Source organism: Mustela nigripes, chromosome 14 (genome assembly GCF_022355385.1).
Source record: "Mustela nigripes isolate SB6536 chromosome 14, MUSNIG.SB6536, whole genome shotgun sequence".
Lineage (NCBI taxonomy): Eukaryota > Metazoa > Chordata > Mammalia > Carnivora > Mustelidae > Mustela > Mustela nigripes.
Window position 1 is genome coordinate 40,831,628 of NC_081570.1, and position 13,543 is coordinate 40,845,170.

Genomic DNA, 13,543 nt, shown 5'->3' on the forward strand with positions numbered 1-13,543 from the left:
TAAGTTTACTTAGAATTCTAAGTTTACTTAGAAAATCATTGAATTGCATCCTTAAAACCTATAAATCTGAATTGTGATGTTTGAACAATTCTAAGTTTACTTAGAATTCTAAGTTTACTTAGAAAATCATTGAATTGCATCCTTAAAACCTATAAATCTTATGGTATGTAAATCATTTATAAAAAATATTTTAAGTAAACTCAAAGAAGAAAATTATTTTAAAGAATACTCATTCATGGGCGCCTGGGTGGCTCAGTGGGTTAAGCCTCTGCCTTCAGCTCAGGTCATGATGTCAGGGTCCTGGAATGGAGCCCTGTATCGGGCTCTGTGTTCAGCAGGGAGTCTGCTCTCCCCCTACCCCGCCTGCCTGCCTTTCTGCCTACTTGTGATCTTTCTCTCTCTGTCAAATAAATAAATAAAATCTTAAAAAAAAAAAAAAAAGAATATTCATTCAGCTGGTAGCATTCCCACTAAGACAGCCTTCTTTTGGGTTACCTTTTTATTGAGTACCTACACTGGGATAAGAATTGTGCTAAATGATAAGAGAGAAAAAAATGTTTCTAGCCCAAAAAGCTCAGTCTGCTGAGGGAGACAGACACATAAACAAATACGCAGGGGAAAATGTTACTATTGCTGTAACAGAAGCAGAGTACAATATAGACAGGGTTCAGAAAAGGCTGGAAAGCAGTAAGAAATTAAGCCATGTTTTTCAAGATGAGGGAGTAGGTATTCAGCTGTGAGATAAATAAGGGGAAGAAAGGGGGCGCCTGGGTGGCTCAGTGGGTTAAAGCCTCTGCCTTCGGCTCAGGTCATGATCCCAGGGTCCTGAGATGGAGCCTGATATCAAGCCCCATATGGGGAAGGGGGGTGGTCTCTGCTCAGCAGGGATCCTGCTTCCCTCCCTCTCTGTCTCTGCCTGCCTCTCTGCCTACTTGAGACCTCTGTCAAATAAATAAATAAATAAATCTTTTTACAAAAAAAGAGGGGGTGGGGAAGAAAGCCTAACAAGGTAACAAGGGGTAGGACTTTGTTACACACAATAATTAACTGAGAACACGGGACTACATGTTAGAAGATCTGGATTCTGGGCTGTGGCTCTTTTAAAGGCAATGTTAACCACAGGTAAGTAAGTTGCCTAACCTTCCTTGGCTTCAGTTTGTTCAAATTTGAAATGAAAGGAATGAGCTACACCATCTCTCTCCTCCTAACCATCTTACTATCATTCTATAAAATATTATTCTCCATTTAGGTTAGCCTAGAAATGACAAAGCAAAAGATCTATACTGTGGACCCACATAACAAAGCATTTTTATCTATATAAAGAACAATTTCCTAATTAAAATAATAAAGGTCACCAAATAAGCTAAGGTTAAGGAGGGCAGGTTACATAAAAACAAACACTTGGAGAGCATTTAGATAAAACTAAACTGTCTCACAGTGTTTAATCCTTTATATTTATTTCATTTAATCCTTACAGCAGACGTAAAAGGTAGAGGGACTATTAATTCTCCAATTTTTAAAAAATTCTCCAATTTTAAAGATGAGGAATCTGATACTAAGATGATTCAGGCAGTAAGTGGCAGAGCCAGAACATGAACCTAAACCATACATCTACAAAACCCATACCCTTAGCCATGACTCCAGTGATAATAACCAGATGTACAAGATGTATGACAATTTTAACTTATAACAGGCAACAAGAAACCTACTTGTATAAAAAGAATAAAAAAATAACAGACTAGGCAGAGAGGAAAGAACACAAATTGAGAAAGTATTATTTACTAAGAGGATATGGTGAAGCCCCATTTGAGCATGTCTCATTGCCACAAAGACTTACTGAACTGATTTCCTGTTGTGAATCTTGCAGGTGTTGCTGAAGAGGTCCTAGCTGAGCCTTCCCTGACTCCACACTCTCCTCCAATTCTGCTGTTTCTTGCTGTAAGCGACTAAGCTCTTCCCTAGCTTTAGCCAGCTCTTCCTCATAAGTAGAGATCTGAGATTCTTGACTAGTTAATTCAGCTTTCAGGGATGAGATCTGTAACATGGGAGAAATGACAAGGGGGATTTAAAACAAAACAAAAAAAAGAGTTGTCATTAAAATGCTCCATAATGGAAATATGTTTATTTGTTCAGTTTACTATTTTGGTGGGGTTTTGTTTTTTGTTTTTTGTTTTTTTTAAGTATGTATTTTTGGTAGAAAAGGGCAATTAGGAAATAAATAGAGGGACTTGAAGGCATAGGTCCCACACTTTCAGCTAAAATTTGGAAAATAATCAGGGTGCCTGGGTGGCTCAGCCAGTTAAAATCTGGAAAAGCAGTACAGGAAGTGCCCCCTTCCCAAAAAGAGGACCTATAGTTTCTGGATGAACAGTGCTCCAACTCCTTTATGTGCCCCAACTGTTGACTAGATTGCTACCTAACAACAAAAGCAGCAACAACAAGCGAAGAATGTTTCCACCCTAGACTTTACCAGCTGGGCCTCCTCAGCACATTTCTTTCTAACTTCCTTCAGTTGCTCCTCCAGCTGGGATTTCTGCTCATCCAGTCCATCAAGGAGTTCCTGTACGTGCTGTTTCTGGGCCTGGAGTTTTTGTAGATTAGTATTCTCCCTTTGAACTTCATCTTGCAGATCCTGAAATACAAGAGTATTAACATTTATTATCTTTGGAGAGTGGGGAAGGTTAACAATTTTTAAAACCCCATCTTAAGGGAATACAAAGTCTTATTAAATATATTGTGTTGGCAGATTGGAGATATCCCAGCTTTAAATACTTTCTTTACTTCAGGATTTCCTCCCTAGACTCCAGATTTTAAAATCCAATTTGCTTACTCAAACCTATCTTTGGATGTCTAATGAGCTTCTCAAACATGTCAAAAACAGAACTCCTGGTATTTCCCCCCCAAAATCTGCTTTATCCTCAATCTTCTCCCTCTTAATTTCTATGGCCAAAAAATCTAGCATGTTCTTTGACTCTTTTCTTTCTCTTACATCTCATCTCCAATCTGTCAGCAAATTTTATTGCTTCTTCCTTCAAAACATATTCAAAATCTGACCACTTTTTTCCTCAACTTTGGTCCAAGTCACCATTCTCTCTCTTGGATTTCTGCCTTCTAGCTGGTTTCCCTGCTTCTACCCAGGCTACCTACAGTTTATTTTCAACCCAGCAGCCACTGAAAAAAAAAATCTCTGTCAGATGAGTCACTTCTCTATACAAAATTCGGCACTGATTCCCCATTTCCCTTACTGTAAATACCAAAGCCCTCACAATGGCCCCACAACTTCCAACTTCATTTCCTACTGCACTCTCCCTTGCTCAGTCACTCTGGCCCTGCTGCTGCTCCTCAAACATACCAGACAGGCTCCTTTCTCAGGATCTTCCATTGATTATCCCTTCTACCTAGAAAAAGGTCTTCCCCAGGTATCCATATGGCTCAAACCCTCATCTCTTTCAAGTCTTTGCTCAACTATAACCTTCTCACAGTGAGGCCTTCCTCACCAGCACCATTACCACCACCTCCCTCCCCTAAGTCTCCTTCATATATAGCAGTAGTTTTATTCATTTTCTAGAACAACTTTATTCAGATGAACATACTATACAACTCACCTATTTAAAGTGTACAATTCAACGGCTTTTAGTACCTTCAGAGAGTTACGGAATCATCACAATTTATTTTTAGAACATTTTCAATCACCCCAAAAATAAACCCTATACCCAGTAGCAAGTCACTCTCTATTTCCCTCCCAATCACCCTAGGCAACCATCAATCTACTTTCTATCTTGATAAGCTTTGTCTATTCTGGATAGTTGTTATAAATTAAATCATACAACATCTGGTTTTCTATGACTGACTTCTTTGTGACTTAGCATGTTTTCAAGGCTCATCTGTATTGGTACAAAATAATTATTTTAAACAGCTTTATTTTATTTTTTTATTGTTTCTTTTTTTTTTCCGGGTGTTCCAAAATTCATTGTTTATGCACCACACCCAGTGCTCCATGCAATACATGCCCTCCATAATACCCACCACCAGGCTCACCCAACCCCCCAACCCCTCCAAAACCCTCAGTTTGTTTCTCAGAGTCCACAGTCTCTCATGGTTTGTCTCCCCCTCCGATTTCCCCCAACTCACTTCTCCTCTCCATATCCCAATGTCCTCCATGTTATTCCTTATGCTCCACAAGTGAAACCATATAATTGACTTTCTCTGCTTGATTTATTTCACTCAGCATAATCTCTTCCAGTATCATCCATGGTGATATAGAAATTGGGTATTCATCCTTTCTGATAGAGGCATAATACACGGACCATATCTTCTGTGGCCATTGTTGCTATGAACACTGGGGTACAAACAGCTCTTCTTTTCACTACGTCTGTATCTTTAGGGTAAATACCCAGTAGTGCAATGGTAGGGTCATAGGGTAGTTCTATTTTTAATTTCTTAAGGAATCTCCACACTGTTTTCCCAAGTGGCTCCATCAACTTGCATTCCCAACAACAGTGTAAGAGGGTTCCCTTCTCCACAGCCTCTCCAACACTTGTTGTTTCCTGTCTTGTTAATCTTTGCCATTCTAACTGGTGTAAGGTGGTATCTCAATGTGATTTTGATTTGAATCTCCCTGATGGCTAATGATGATGAACATTTTTTCATGTATCTGTCATTTGTCTGTTAGCTATTTGTATGTCTTCTTTGGAGAAGTGTGTGCTCGTGTCTTCTGCCCCTTTTTTGATGTGATTATCTGTTTTGTGTATGTTGAGTATGAAAAGATCTTTATAGATCTTGGGTATCAGCCCTTTGTCTGTAGTGTCATTTGCGAGTATCTTCTCCCATTCCGAGGGTTGCCTCTGTTTTGTTAACTGTTTCCTTTGCCATGCAGAAGCTTTTGATCTTGATGAAGTCCCAAAAGTTCATTTTCACTTTTGTTTCCTTTGCCTTTGGAGACGTATCTTTTTAAAAAAAAATTATTTACTTATTTGACAGAGAGAGACAGAGATCATAAGTAGGCTGAGAGGCAGGCAGAGAGGAAGAAGCAGGCTCCCCACTGAGCAGAGAGCCCGATGTGGGGCTCAATCCCAGGACCCTGAGCCACCCAGGCGCTCCGCCTCTAGGATTTTGATAGATTCCTGCCTCAGGTTGAGGCTTTTATCCATTTGGAATTTATCTTTGTGTATGGTGTCATAGAATGTTCAAGTTTCACTCTTCTATACAGAGCTGTCCAATTTTCCCAGCACCATTTATTGAAGAGACTGTCTTTTTTCCAGTGTATATTTTTCTTGCTTTGTCAAAGATTATTTGACCATAGAGTTGAGGGTCCATATCTGGGCTCTCTGTTCTGTTCCACTAGTCTATGTGTCTATTTTTGTGCCAGTACCATGCTGCCTTGGTGATCACAGTTTATAGCAAAGCTTAAAATCAGGCAATGTGATGCCCCCAGCTTTTTCTTTTTCAACATTTCCTTAGCAATTTGGGGTCTCTTCTGGTTCCATACAAATTCTAGGATTGTGTGTTTTAGCTCTTTGAAAAATGTCAGTGGAATTTTGAATCAGGATGGCACCGAAAGTATAGATAACTCTAGGCAGTACAAACATTTTAACAATTCTTCCAATCCATGAGCATGGAATGCTCTTCAATCTTTTTGTGTCTTCTTCAATTTCTTTCATGACTAAAATTTGATTTACGTATCATAAAATTTGCCCATTTTAAGTATACAATTAAGTAAGTTTTAGCAAATATACAATTGTACAACCATCATCACCACCCAGTTTACACCACTTCCATTATCTGAAAAGTTCCCTCATACTCCTTTGCAGTCAACCCTCACTCCTATTTGAAGCCCCAGGGAACCAATGATTTGTTGTCACTACAGTTTTTGCCTTTTGTAGAAATTTCATATAAATGGAATCATACCATACATAATCTATTGTATCTAGCTTTGTAAATCTAGTCTCAGTTGTTGCATGTATAGGCAGTTTGTTCCTTTTTATTGCTGAGCAGTATTCATTGTATGGATACATATTTGATGGACATTTAGGTTGCTCCCAGTTTTGGGCTATTATGAATAACAGAGCATATAATTTAAATAAATTATATTGCTCATGGTCTACTGCCTTCCACTACAACATAAGCTCCACTAGCTGGGAGGTATTTGTGAGTTTTGTTCACTGCTATCTTCCCAGTTCCCAGTATACAAGAGGTACTCCATAAATATTTGTGAATGATGAGTGACATCATAAAGATGTCAATTCTTTCCCAATTAATCTATACATTTCAATTAAAATCCTAATAAGGCTTTGCAAGAAGCCTGACAAGCTGGTTCTAAAACACATTTAGAAGAAAAAAGAAAAAGAAACAGCACAGTAAAACATAAAAGAACTTAACCGACCAGGTATTATGAACTATAGGGGAACTAAAATAATTAAAGACAGTTTGGTATTGATCAAGGATAGAAAAATAGATTGAGGGAACAGAAAAGAGAATTTAGACAGAGATCTAATATACACAGAAATAATGATGTGAAAACATGACATTAAAATTGACTGGAAGGAGGATCCTTTTGTAGTTCATAAACATGATGACTGAGTATTCACACCATTGTGTGATATGTAGCTCCCCTCAAACCTTGTTACAACATCAGCACATTACCCGTCTGACACGAACTTGGAAAAAAAATTGACTGGAAGGAAAAAGAATTAAATATTCAGTATATGTGCTGGGCATACCCATATGGTAAAAAATAAAATAAAAAGAAGACTGTAAATCACATTAAAGAGAAAAATAAAGTCCAGGTGTATTACAGACCTAACTGTGAAAATCAAAACTTTAAAATGTGTGGAAGATAAAATTAAAAAAAAAAAATGTATGGAAGAAAATAGAGATCTCAGTGTAGGAAGGAATTTCCTAAAGATTAATCATTTTTAAAATGCTATATTTATTTATGTACTATACTTTATGTTTAATGACAAAAGCTACAGAAACTAAAACATTACAGTGGGAAATCTCTGTACCCTCTGCTTAATTTTACCATGAACCTAAAACTGCTCTAAAGAAAAAAGTCTATTTAAAAAAAAATACAAAAGAGACCTCGGCAAATAGATGAAAGCAGCCACTGCCATTATCATTACCACATGAAACAGAGCAGCCAAGATGGCCTGATTTATATGTCCTCTAACATTTGGGCTTCCTTGCCTGGACCACAGAAAAATCATTTGAGTGGCTATTTTCCCAATTCTCTGAAGAATGGTACAATACTAGTACCACTGCAGATATACAGGAGAGAGATTGTTTATAAAAAGGTTTCCAAAAGGAATTAGGACTTAATTCTCTCCAGGAACCACAAGTGAGGAAGAAGGGATTGATAACTCTAACACATGTTTTGGCATGAGGTGGACAGAGATCTCAAAAAAGATGAAATAAAATTGTGAACACAAATTTCTAAAAATAATGGTATCTTTTTAATAACATACTATTCAAAGACCCCATCAAGTACTCATCAGAACAAGAATCTAAGAACAACAAAAGAAAAACTTAGAAGATAGTCTCTGAATGACTGCATGACTACACAAAACAAGGACTTCTACAATAGTCCTTATAATGTGCGAGGTATTGTCCCAGTCTCTTTACATATATTAATTCATTTATAATCCATATGACAGATCTATGAAATAGGTACTATTGTTATTCACATTTTATGGGTGAGAAGACTGAGGCACAAATGGACAAGTACTTATCCAAAGTTACAGTTAGCAGGTAATGGATTCAAAGTAGGTTCTACATATTCCAGAGTCTGAGTCCTTCATCACCAAGTTACACAGTGTCTATAGATCAAATGTCTCACAAGTATGCCACTATTTTTCAAATATATGTATATGCTTCTCTGATTAAATAAAACATCGAACAATGCTTTTAATAACTTATTTTTACTTGTATTTTCTCAACCAACTGATTGATCTAAAAATGCAATTACTATCATGCTGCTTTCTTTAAAAAGTTCCCTTTAAAGGGCCCACACAATGGAAGATCATGAAAGTCTCTTGTGTGGACATTCGATGAGTCTATGTGATTACAGATTCATAATGGTAAGCTCCATTGGTACTTTATCATTAGTCTACCAGCAAGCCTAAATTTTTTCATGCCTAAAATTATTAACCTTGCCGATACTGTTAGCTGATCCACACTCAAAATTAAGATACAGTTTTAGATATGCACCTAGCATTGGCTCTCAATAGTTTTCACTGTCCCTTCCTTGATTCCTATTTTGTTTGTTTCTTCTTGTTCCAAATGTCCCACTTTCTTTAAAAAAGTAACCCATTGTAAAGGAGAGTTCTTTAGTCCCTCTGCAAAATATATAATGGCTTCCTCTTACCTGTAGGCTAAAGTAAAACTGCCTACAAGATACATCAGAACCTTCAATACTGGCCCCCCATGTTATCCTTCCTCTTCTTCTATTACCCTCTTTTCCTTACATTCACCTGTACCCCAGCCTCAATAAACCATCTTCTTTCTCCAAGAGACAATATACTTCAATGTCCCAGTGCCTTTCTTAAGCCATTTCCTCTGCCTTGAGAGTTCTTGCACACCATCATTACCTGGAAATACTACCCATTCTTCAAAGCCCAGCCAAACCTAATCTCTGACTCACCTTTTTTACTGTATTCTTATCGCAGTTTGTCCTTAACCTCTATTATCACACTTACTACATTGTATTATAGTTACCTCTACACACTAAACTGAAGGACAGAGCCAATGTCTCATCTTTCTTTGAGGTTCTACAATCTAGTACAATGCATAGCACGTTCCAGAGGATTAATTAAACAATGATATGTAACTACCACAAAGTTCCAAGTACCTGGTAGAAACTCTTGGAATATGTGCCTGAGGTTGATAGAGAGGATTTCATGTTCTTTTACTGTTCTGTAAAAACCTTTACTCTGCACTTAAACTATAAGTCAATATTAACACTAACATCAAAATGACCTATGATAAATGCTTTTTGTTAAATTAACATATGCCTCAATTTCTACACTGGTTCAATATTTTCATGATCTATAGACCAAGAGTGATCTGACATTTAAAATTTCCTTTATATGGAAATAATTTTTACTGCTTTAGACAAATTACTGTGGCATACACCTTTCTTGTGTTTTTAAGCTTATATATTTATATATTTTTTTTACATAACACTATGTACTATTCTTATTCTTCAGGAAAGTGGAATAACAGCTTCATTTTAACGCAGTAGTTGGGAAAATTAAGGTGGTTTGAAAATTTCTTTTAAGTAAATTATTAAATATTTTTTTAAATGCTAGCTACAGCTCAAGTAATTGTATTAGTTTGGGAATATAATCCATCATAAAAACCTTACTTTGGTCATAAATTTATTATACAGTTTATATATAATGATATGCTAGTCTAAAAAGCATTTTTTAAGAATCCTGTGGAAAAATTTTTTTTCTTTCCCTTTAATTAAAAATGTTCAGGAGTGGGTAAAGGAAAAAATATCTGTTATTTAGTCTCATCCTCAAATACTTTAGACTGATTTTCCCACCGTCTCCCAGCCCTCCCCCCACCAAAAAATCTTGGGCTTCATCTCTAATACTATTTAATCTTTATAAATAGATGCAATTTTGATGCCTCTACTTCTATTGCAAATCTGTGCTTTTTTTTTTTTAAGATTTTAATTTATGTATTTATTTGACAGAGAGGCAGACAGGCAGGCAGAGAAACAGAGGAGGAAGCAGATAGCCCGAAGACCTGCTGAGCAGATAGCCCGATTCGGGTCTCGATTTCAGGACCCTGGCATCACGACCTGGGCTAAAGGCAGAGGCTTTAACCCACTGAGCCACCCAGGTACCCCGTAAATCTGCTTTTTTAAAAAAAGATTTTATTTATTTATTTGACAGTAAGAGAGAGAGAGAGCACAAGTAGGGGGAGTAGGCAGAGGGAGAAACAGGCTCCCCACTGACCAGGGAGCCCCATATGAGGCTTAATCCCAGGACCCCGGGATTGTGACCTGAACCAAAGGCAGATGCTTAAGAACTGAGCCACCCAGACACTCCTATAAATCTAATTAAAAATAAAATCTACCTTAAATGGGTCACATAACATAAGAAAATGTCTAGGGGGAGGGCGCTAGTTAGTTAGAGGGACTCAGTCAGTTAAGCAGCCAACTCTTAGTTTCAGCTCAGGTGTGATGTCAGACTGAGTCCCTAGTAAGGTTCTGCACTGAGTGCAGAGTCTCTCTCACTCTGCCCCTCTCTTTCCCCTGCTCTTTTCTCTGTCTAAAATAAAGAAATAAAATCTTTTAAAAAAAAGGAAATTTAAGAAAAGAAAATGTCTAGGACCTAATGCTAATTTTTAAAAGCTGAATATAAGGCATGTATAGTATAATCACAAATAAATATAAAGCCATTTATGTATATTCATAAAAATATAACAAAATGTTAACAATGGCTCTTTGTAAAATGTGAAGTTGTAGGGTGTTTTAAATACTTTTCTGTATTTTACAAGATTACTATGGACCCATATTACTTTTATAACCTGAAAATGTCAAGTTTGGAGTTTTTAAAATATCAAATACCTCTGGCAGTTTCATACCAATATAAAAATATTCAGATGTTTCAGATATGACCGAATTTTATGTAAGAACTACCAATAGTAGGAATAATGCTGGTTTCCTTTAATAAATAGAAACATTTTTCAAAACTAGTTTTTTAGTGAGCTACTTTAAATACACTCTTTGAAGATAAGTTTGTGCAAAAGGAATGGGAATAAACAAGCCTATATAATATTTACTCATTCTTGACCTTTCTTTTCCACAGAGTAAACAAATTCACTCAAATTTTCTAGGCTCACTTCTTAGCTGCAGTAAAAATCCACATAGTAATATCTATAGGCTTCAAGGGAAAGGTTATTGAGAAAATACCTCACCTTAGTGATATATTCTAAGCTGGATAGATGTCCCTATTAAAACTAATTATAATTGATGTTTCTTTATGTTTATTTTTTTAAGATTTTATTTATTTATTTATTTGAGAGAGAGAGAGCGCGCGCGAGCAAGCGAGCGAGCCGGGGAGGAGCAGAGAGAGAGGGACAACCAGGTTCCACGCTTAGTGCAGAGTCCAACTTGGGGCTTGATCTCACAACCCTGATATCATGACCTCAGCCAAAATCAAGAGTAAGATGCTTAACTGAGTGAGCCACTCAGGGGCCCCATCTTCATGTCTATTTCTAAATATAATAAAAGATAATCACTTGGCGCATTTGGGTGGCTCAGTCAGTTAAGTGTCTGTCTTCAGCTCAGGTCATGATCCTGGAATCCCAGGACTGAGCCCCACATCGGGCTCCCTGCTCAGTGGGGTGTCTGTTTCTCTCACTGTCCTTCACCCTGCTTGTGCTCTCTCACCTTACTCTTGCTCTCTGGTTTTCACTCTTTCAAGTAAATAAATAAAATCTTAAAAAAAATCATCTCTTAAAAAGCGTAACACTAATCCATACACAAAAGGGCCTACTCTTTCAGGAAGCAAACTTAAAAGTTATTAAATTGCACAAAATCAAAATGAACAGATGCAAACATACATACTACAAGAATCAGAATCAAATTTCACTGCAAAATTACTTGTAATGCTACCACCACTGAAATGCAATTTCCCTATCAATATCAGTATTCCCATATTCTTGGCTATTTTATTTTTGGTATAGTTTGCTTATCCTGAGACTAAGTGAAGGTAACAAATGCACATCTCCTTCTTGGCGCACCTGCCCAAGCCCCCCCTCTGCCAACCCTGCCCTTGATTAGGGCAGTCACAGGCTCTCCTAGCAAACAGTATCTTCCACTAACTAGGATAATTGTCTCTTAACTTTAAGGTAGTCCTTTGAGAAAATCCTCTTCTGATTCAGTGCACGACTTCAGCACTATCAAATGCCATCCTATCAAGTAAGTGACTGAAGTCATTTGCAGAAGCCTTCCTGGTTATGCTCTACTTTCCACGGTCATGCTCTACTTGCCTATCTGTGCCACCAAAAGAAGAAAAGGAGGATAATGGCAATTAAGACTCTTGAAAGAATGCAGTGAAAAAACTACAGTAATAGAGTGCCAAGGTCTGTTTTAGAAAAATACCAAAGCAGCCACATCCAAGGTTCCTCATCAAAGAAGGGATCTTTGAGCTAGTATCTTGGCTTTATTTAAAAAGAACTTTCAAGGAAAACGTCCTGTTTTCTAGAAATCACACAAGTTAATGAAAATGATAAACTCATCCCCATCCTTCCAAATCCCATGAAGTGTGACAAAGGTAGTAAAAAACAGAATTTAAACAAATACATAAAAACTCTTAGCTACAGTAAAAGAGTAAAATTTATTTTAGCAATCCAAGTGAGTTATACAACTGAAGAAGTAACTTAAGTATTAAACCTATTAAGCATTAGCAACATGAATACATTTGCATCTGTTTCACATAAAATACAGAATAAAAAATAAAAATACCACCAACTTATGAATACTCACTTAAAAACCCCAAAGCATATATAAAGACATGTACTTATACTAGTATATCTATACCTAAAGAATTATTAATGAGAACAGGGGGAATTTTAAATATTTCAGTAATCTTATAAAAATGTTATTTAACTGATTTTTAAAATTCTACAGACTAATCCCAAACTAGAAATAATCAGGTACATTCATTATGTTGGCCTAATTCTCAAAATGGAAGTTATAGGAATTTTCTTTTTTTTCTTTTTTTTTTAAGATTGTATTTATTTATTTGAGAGACGGAGATCACAAGCAGTGGGGAGTGGTAGAAGGAGAAACAGACCCCCCTGCTGACCTGGGAGCGGACTGTGGGACTCGATCCCACAGTTCTGTGATCACGACCCTCGCTAAAGGCAGACACTCAACCAACTAAGCTACCCAGGCACCCCTACAGGAATATTCTTACTATTAAAAAAGTACCAACTACAGAGCAAGATGTTTAGGTCAAAGAACAGAAAGGAAGTCTATTAAACTAGGTGGGTGTTAGAAATCCTCACCAACAGCCTGCCTTTATTTCCCAATCATATGCTTCGCAGCATGTTCTAAGAGCATTATCGCTAGGAAAAGAATGTTGAGCTCATGTATCTAATTTTACTTCTACCCAAAATAAGTCATCCCTCTTCATCTAAGGGGAAAAAAAACAACCCAAGTGATTAAAATGAACCAAAAAGGGACAATTACTATGATTACTAAATCTTTACTGATAAAGTACAAATAAGTGGGGGGCCTCTTTTGCAGGACAGTAGCATGAACAAGCATGAACTTTACGGAAAAGTATGACTTTATGAACCTACCATGCTCTCAATCCTTTCTGTGTAAGGTTTCTGGGTGTGTCTTGGCTATTTTTAATTTCATCTACAAAACTGAAATTTACTCATTTCTATTGTGAACAGCTTCCTTAAATTTATCTCCATCTAATAATATATTATCAAATATAGTGAAAGAAATTTTCCACAGTACAATTTCTTACCTTAAAGAGTTTACAATAGAGGCTGGAAGATACTGGAGTCACACACA

General features: G+C 36.8%; 1 protein-coding gene and 1 non-coding gene across 5 annotated transcripts in view; one reads left to right on the top strand and one right to left on the bottom strand.

Moving 5' to 3' along the window:
• The window catches only part of EPS15 (epidermal growth factor receptor pathway substrate 15), a 145,951-nt gene that overhangs the window by 40,107 nt on the left and 92,301 nt on the right, over positions 1–13,543 (bottom strand). For all 4 annotated transcript variants that reach the window (XM_059374710.1, XM_059374708.1, XM_059374709.1 and 1 more), the window contains 2 exons: positions 2,471–2,632; positions 1,838–2,035 (listed from right to left, as the gene is read on the bottom strand). In XM_059374710.1, coding sequence (XP_059230693.1) covers positions 1,838–2,035; positions 2,471–2,632 — 360 coding nt within the window. The remainder of the gene's footprint in view (positions 1–1,837; positions 2,036–2,470; positions 2,633–13,543) is intronic.
• On the top strand, positions 6,548–6,652 carry LOC132002389 (small nucleolar RNA U13). The gene has a single exon (XR_009399874.1). It is a non-coding gene; the product is annotated as a small nucleolar RNA U13 (small nucleolar RNA).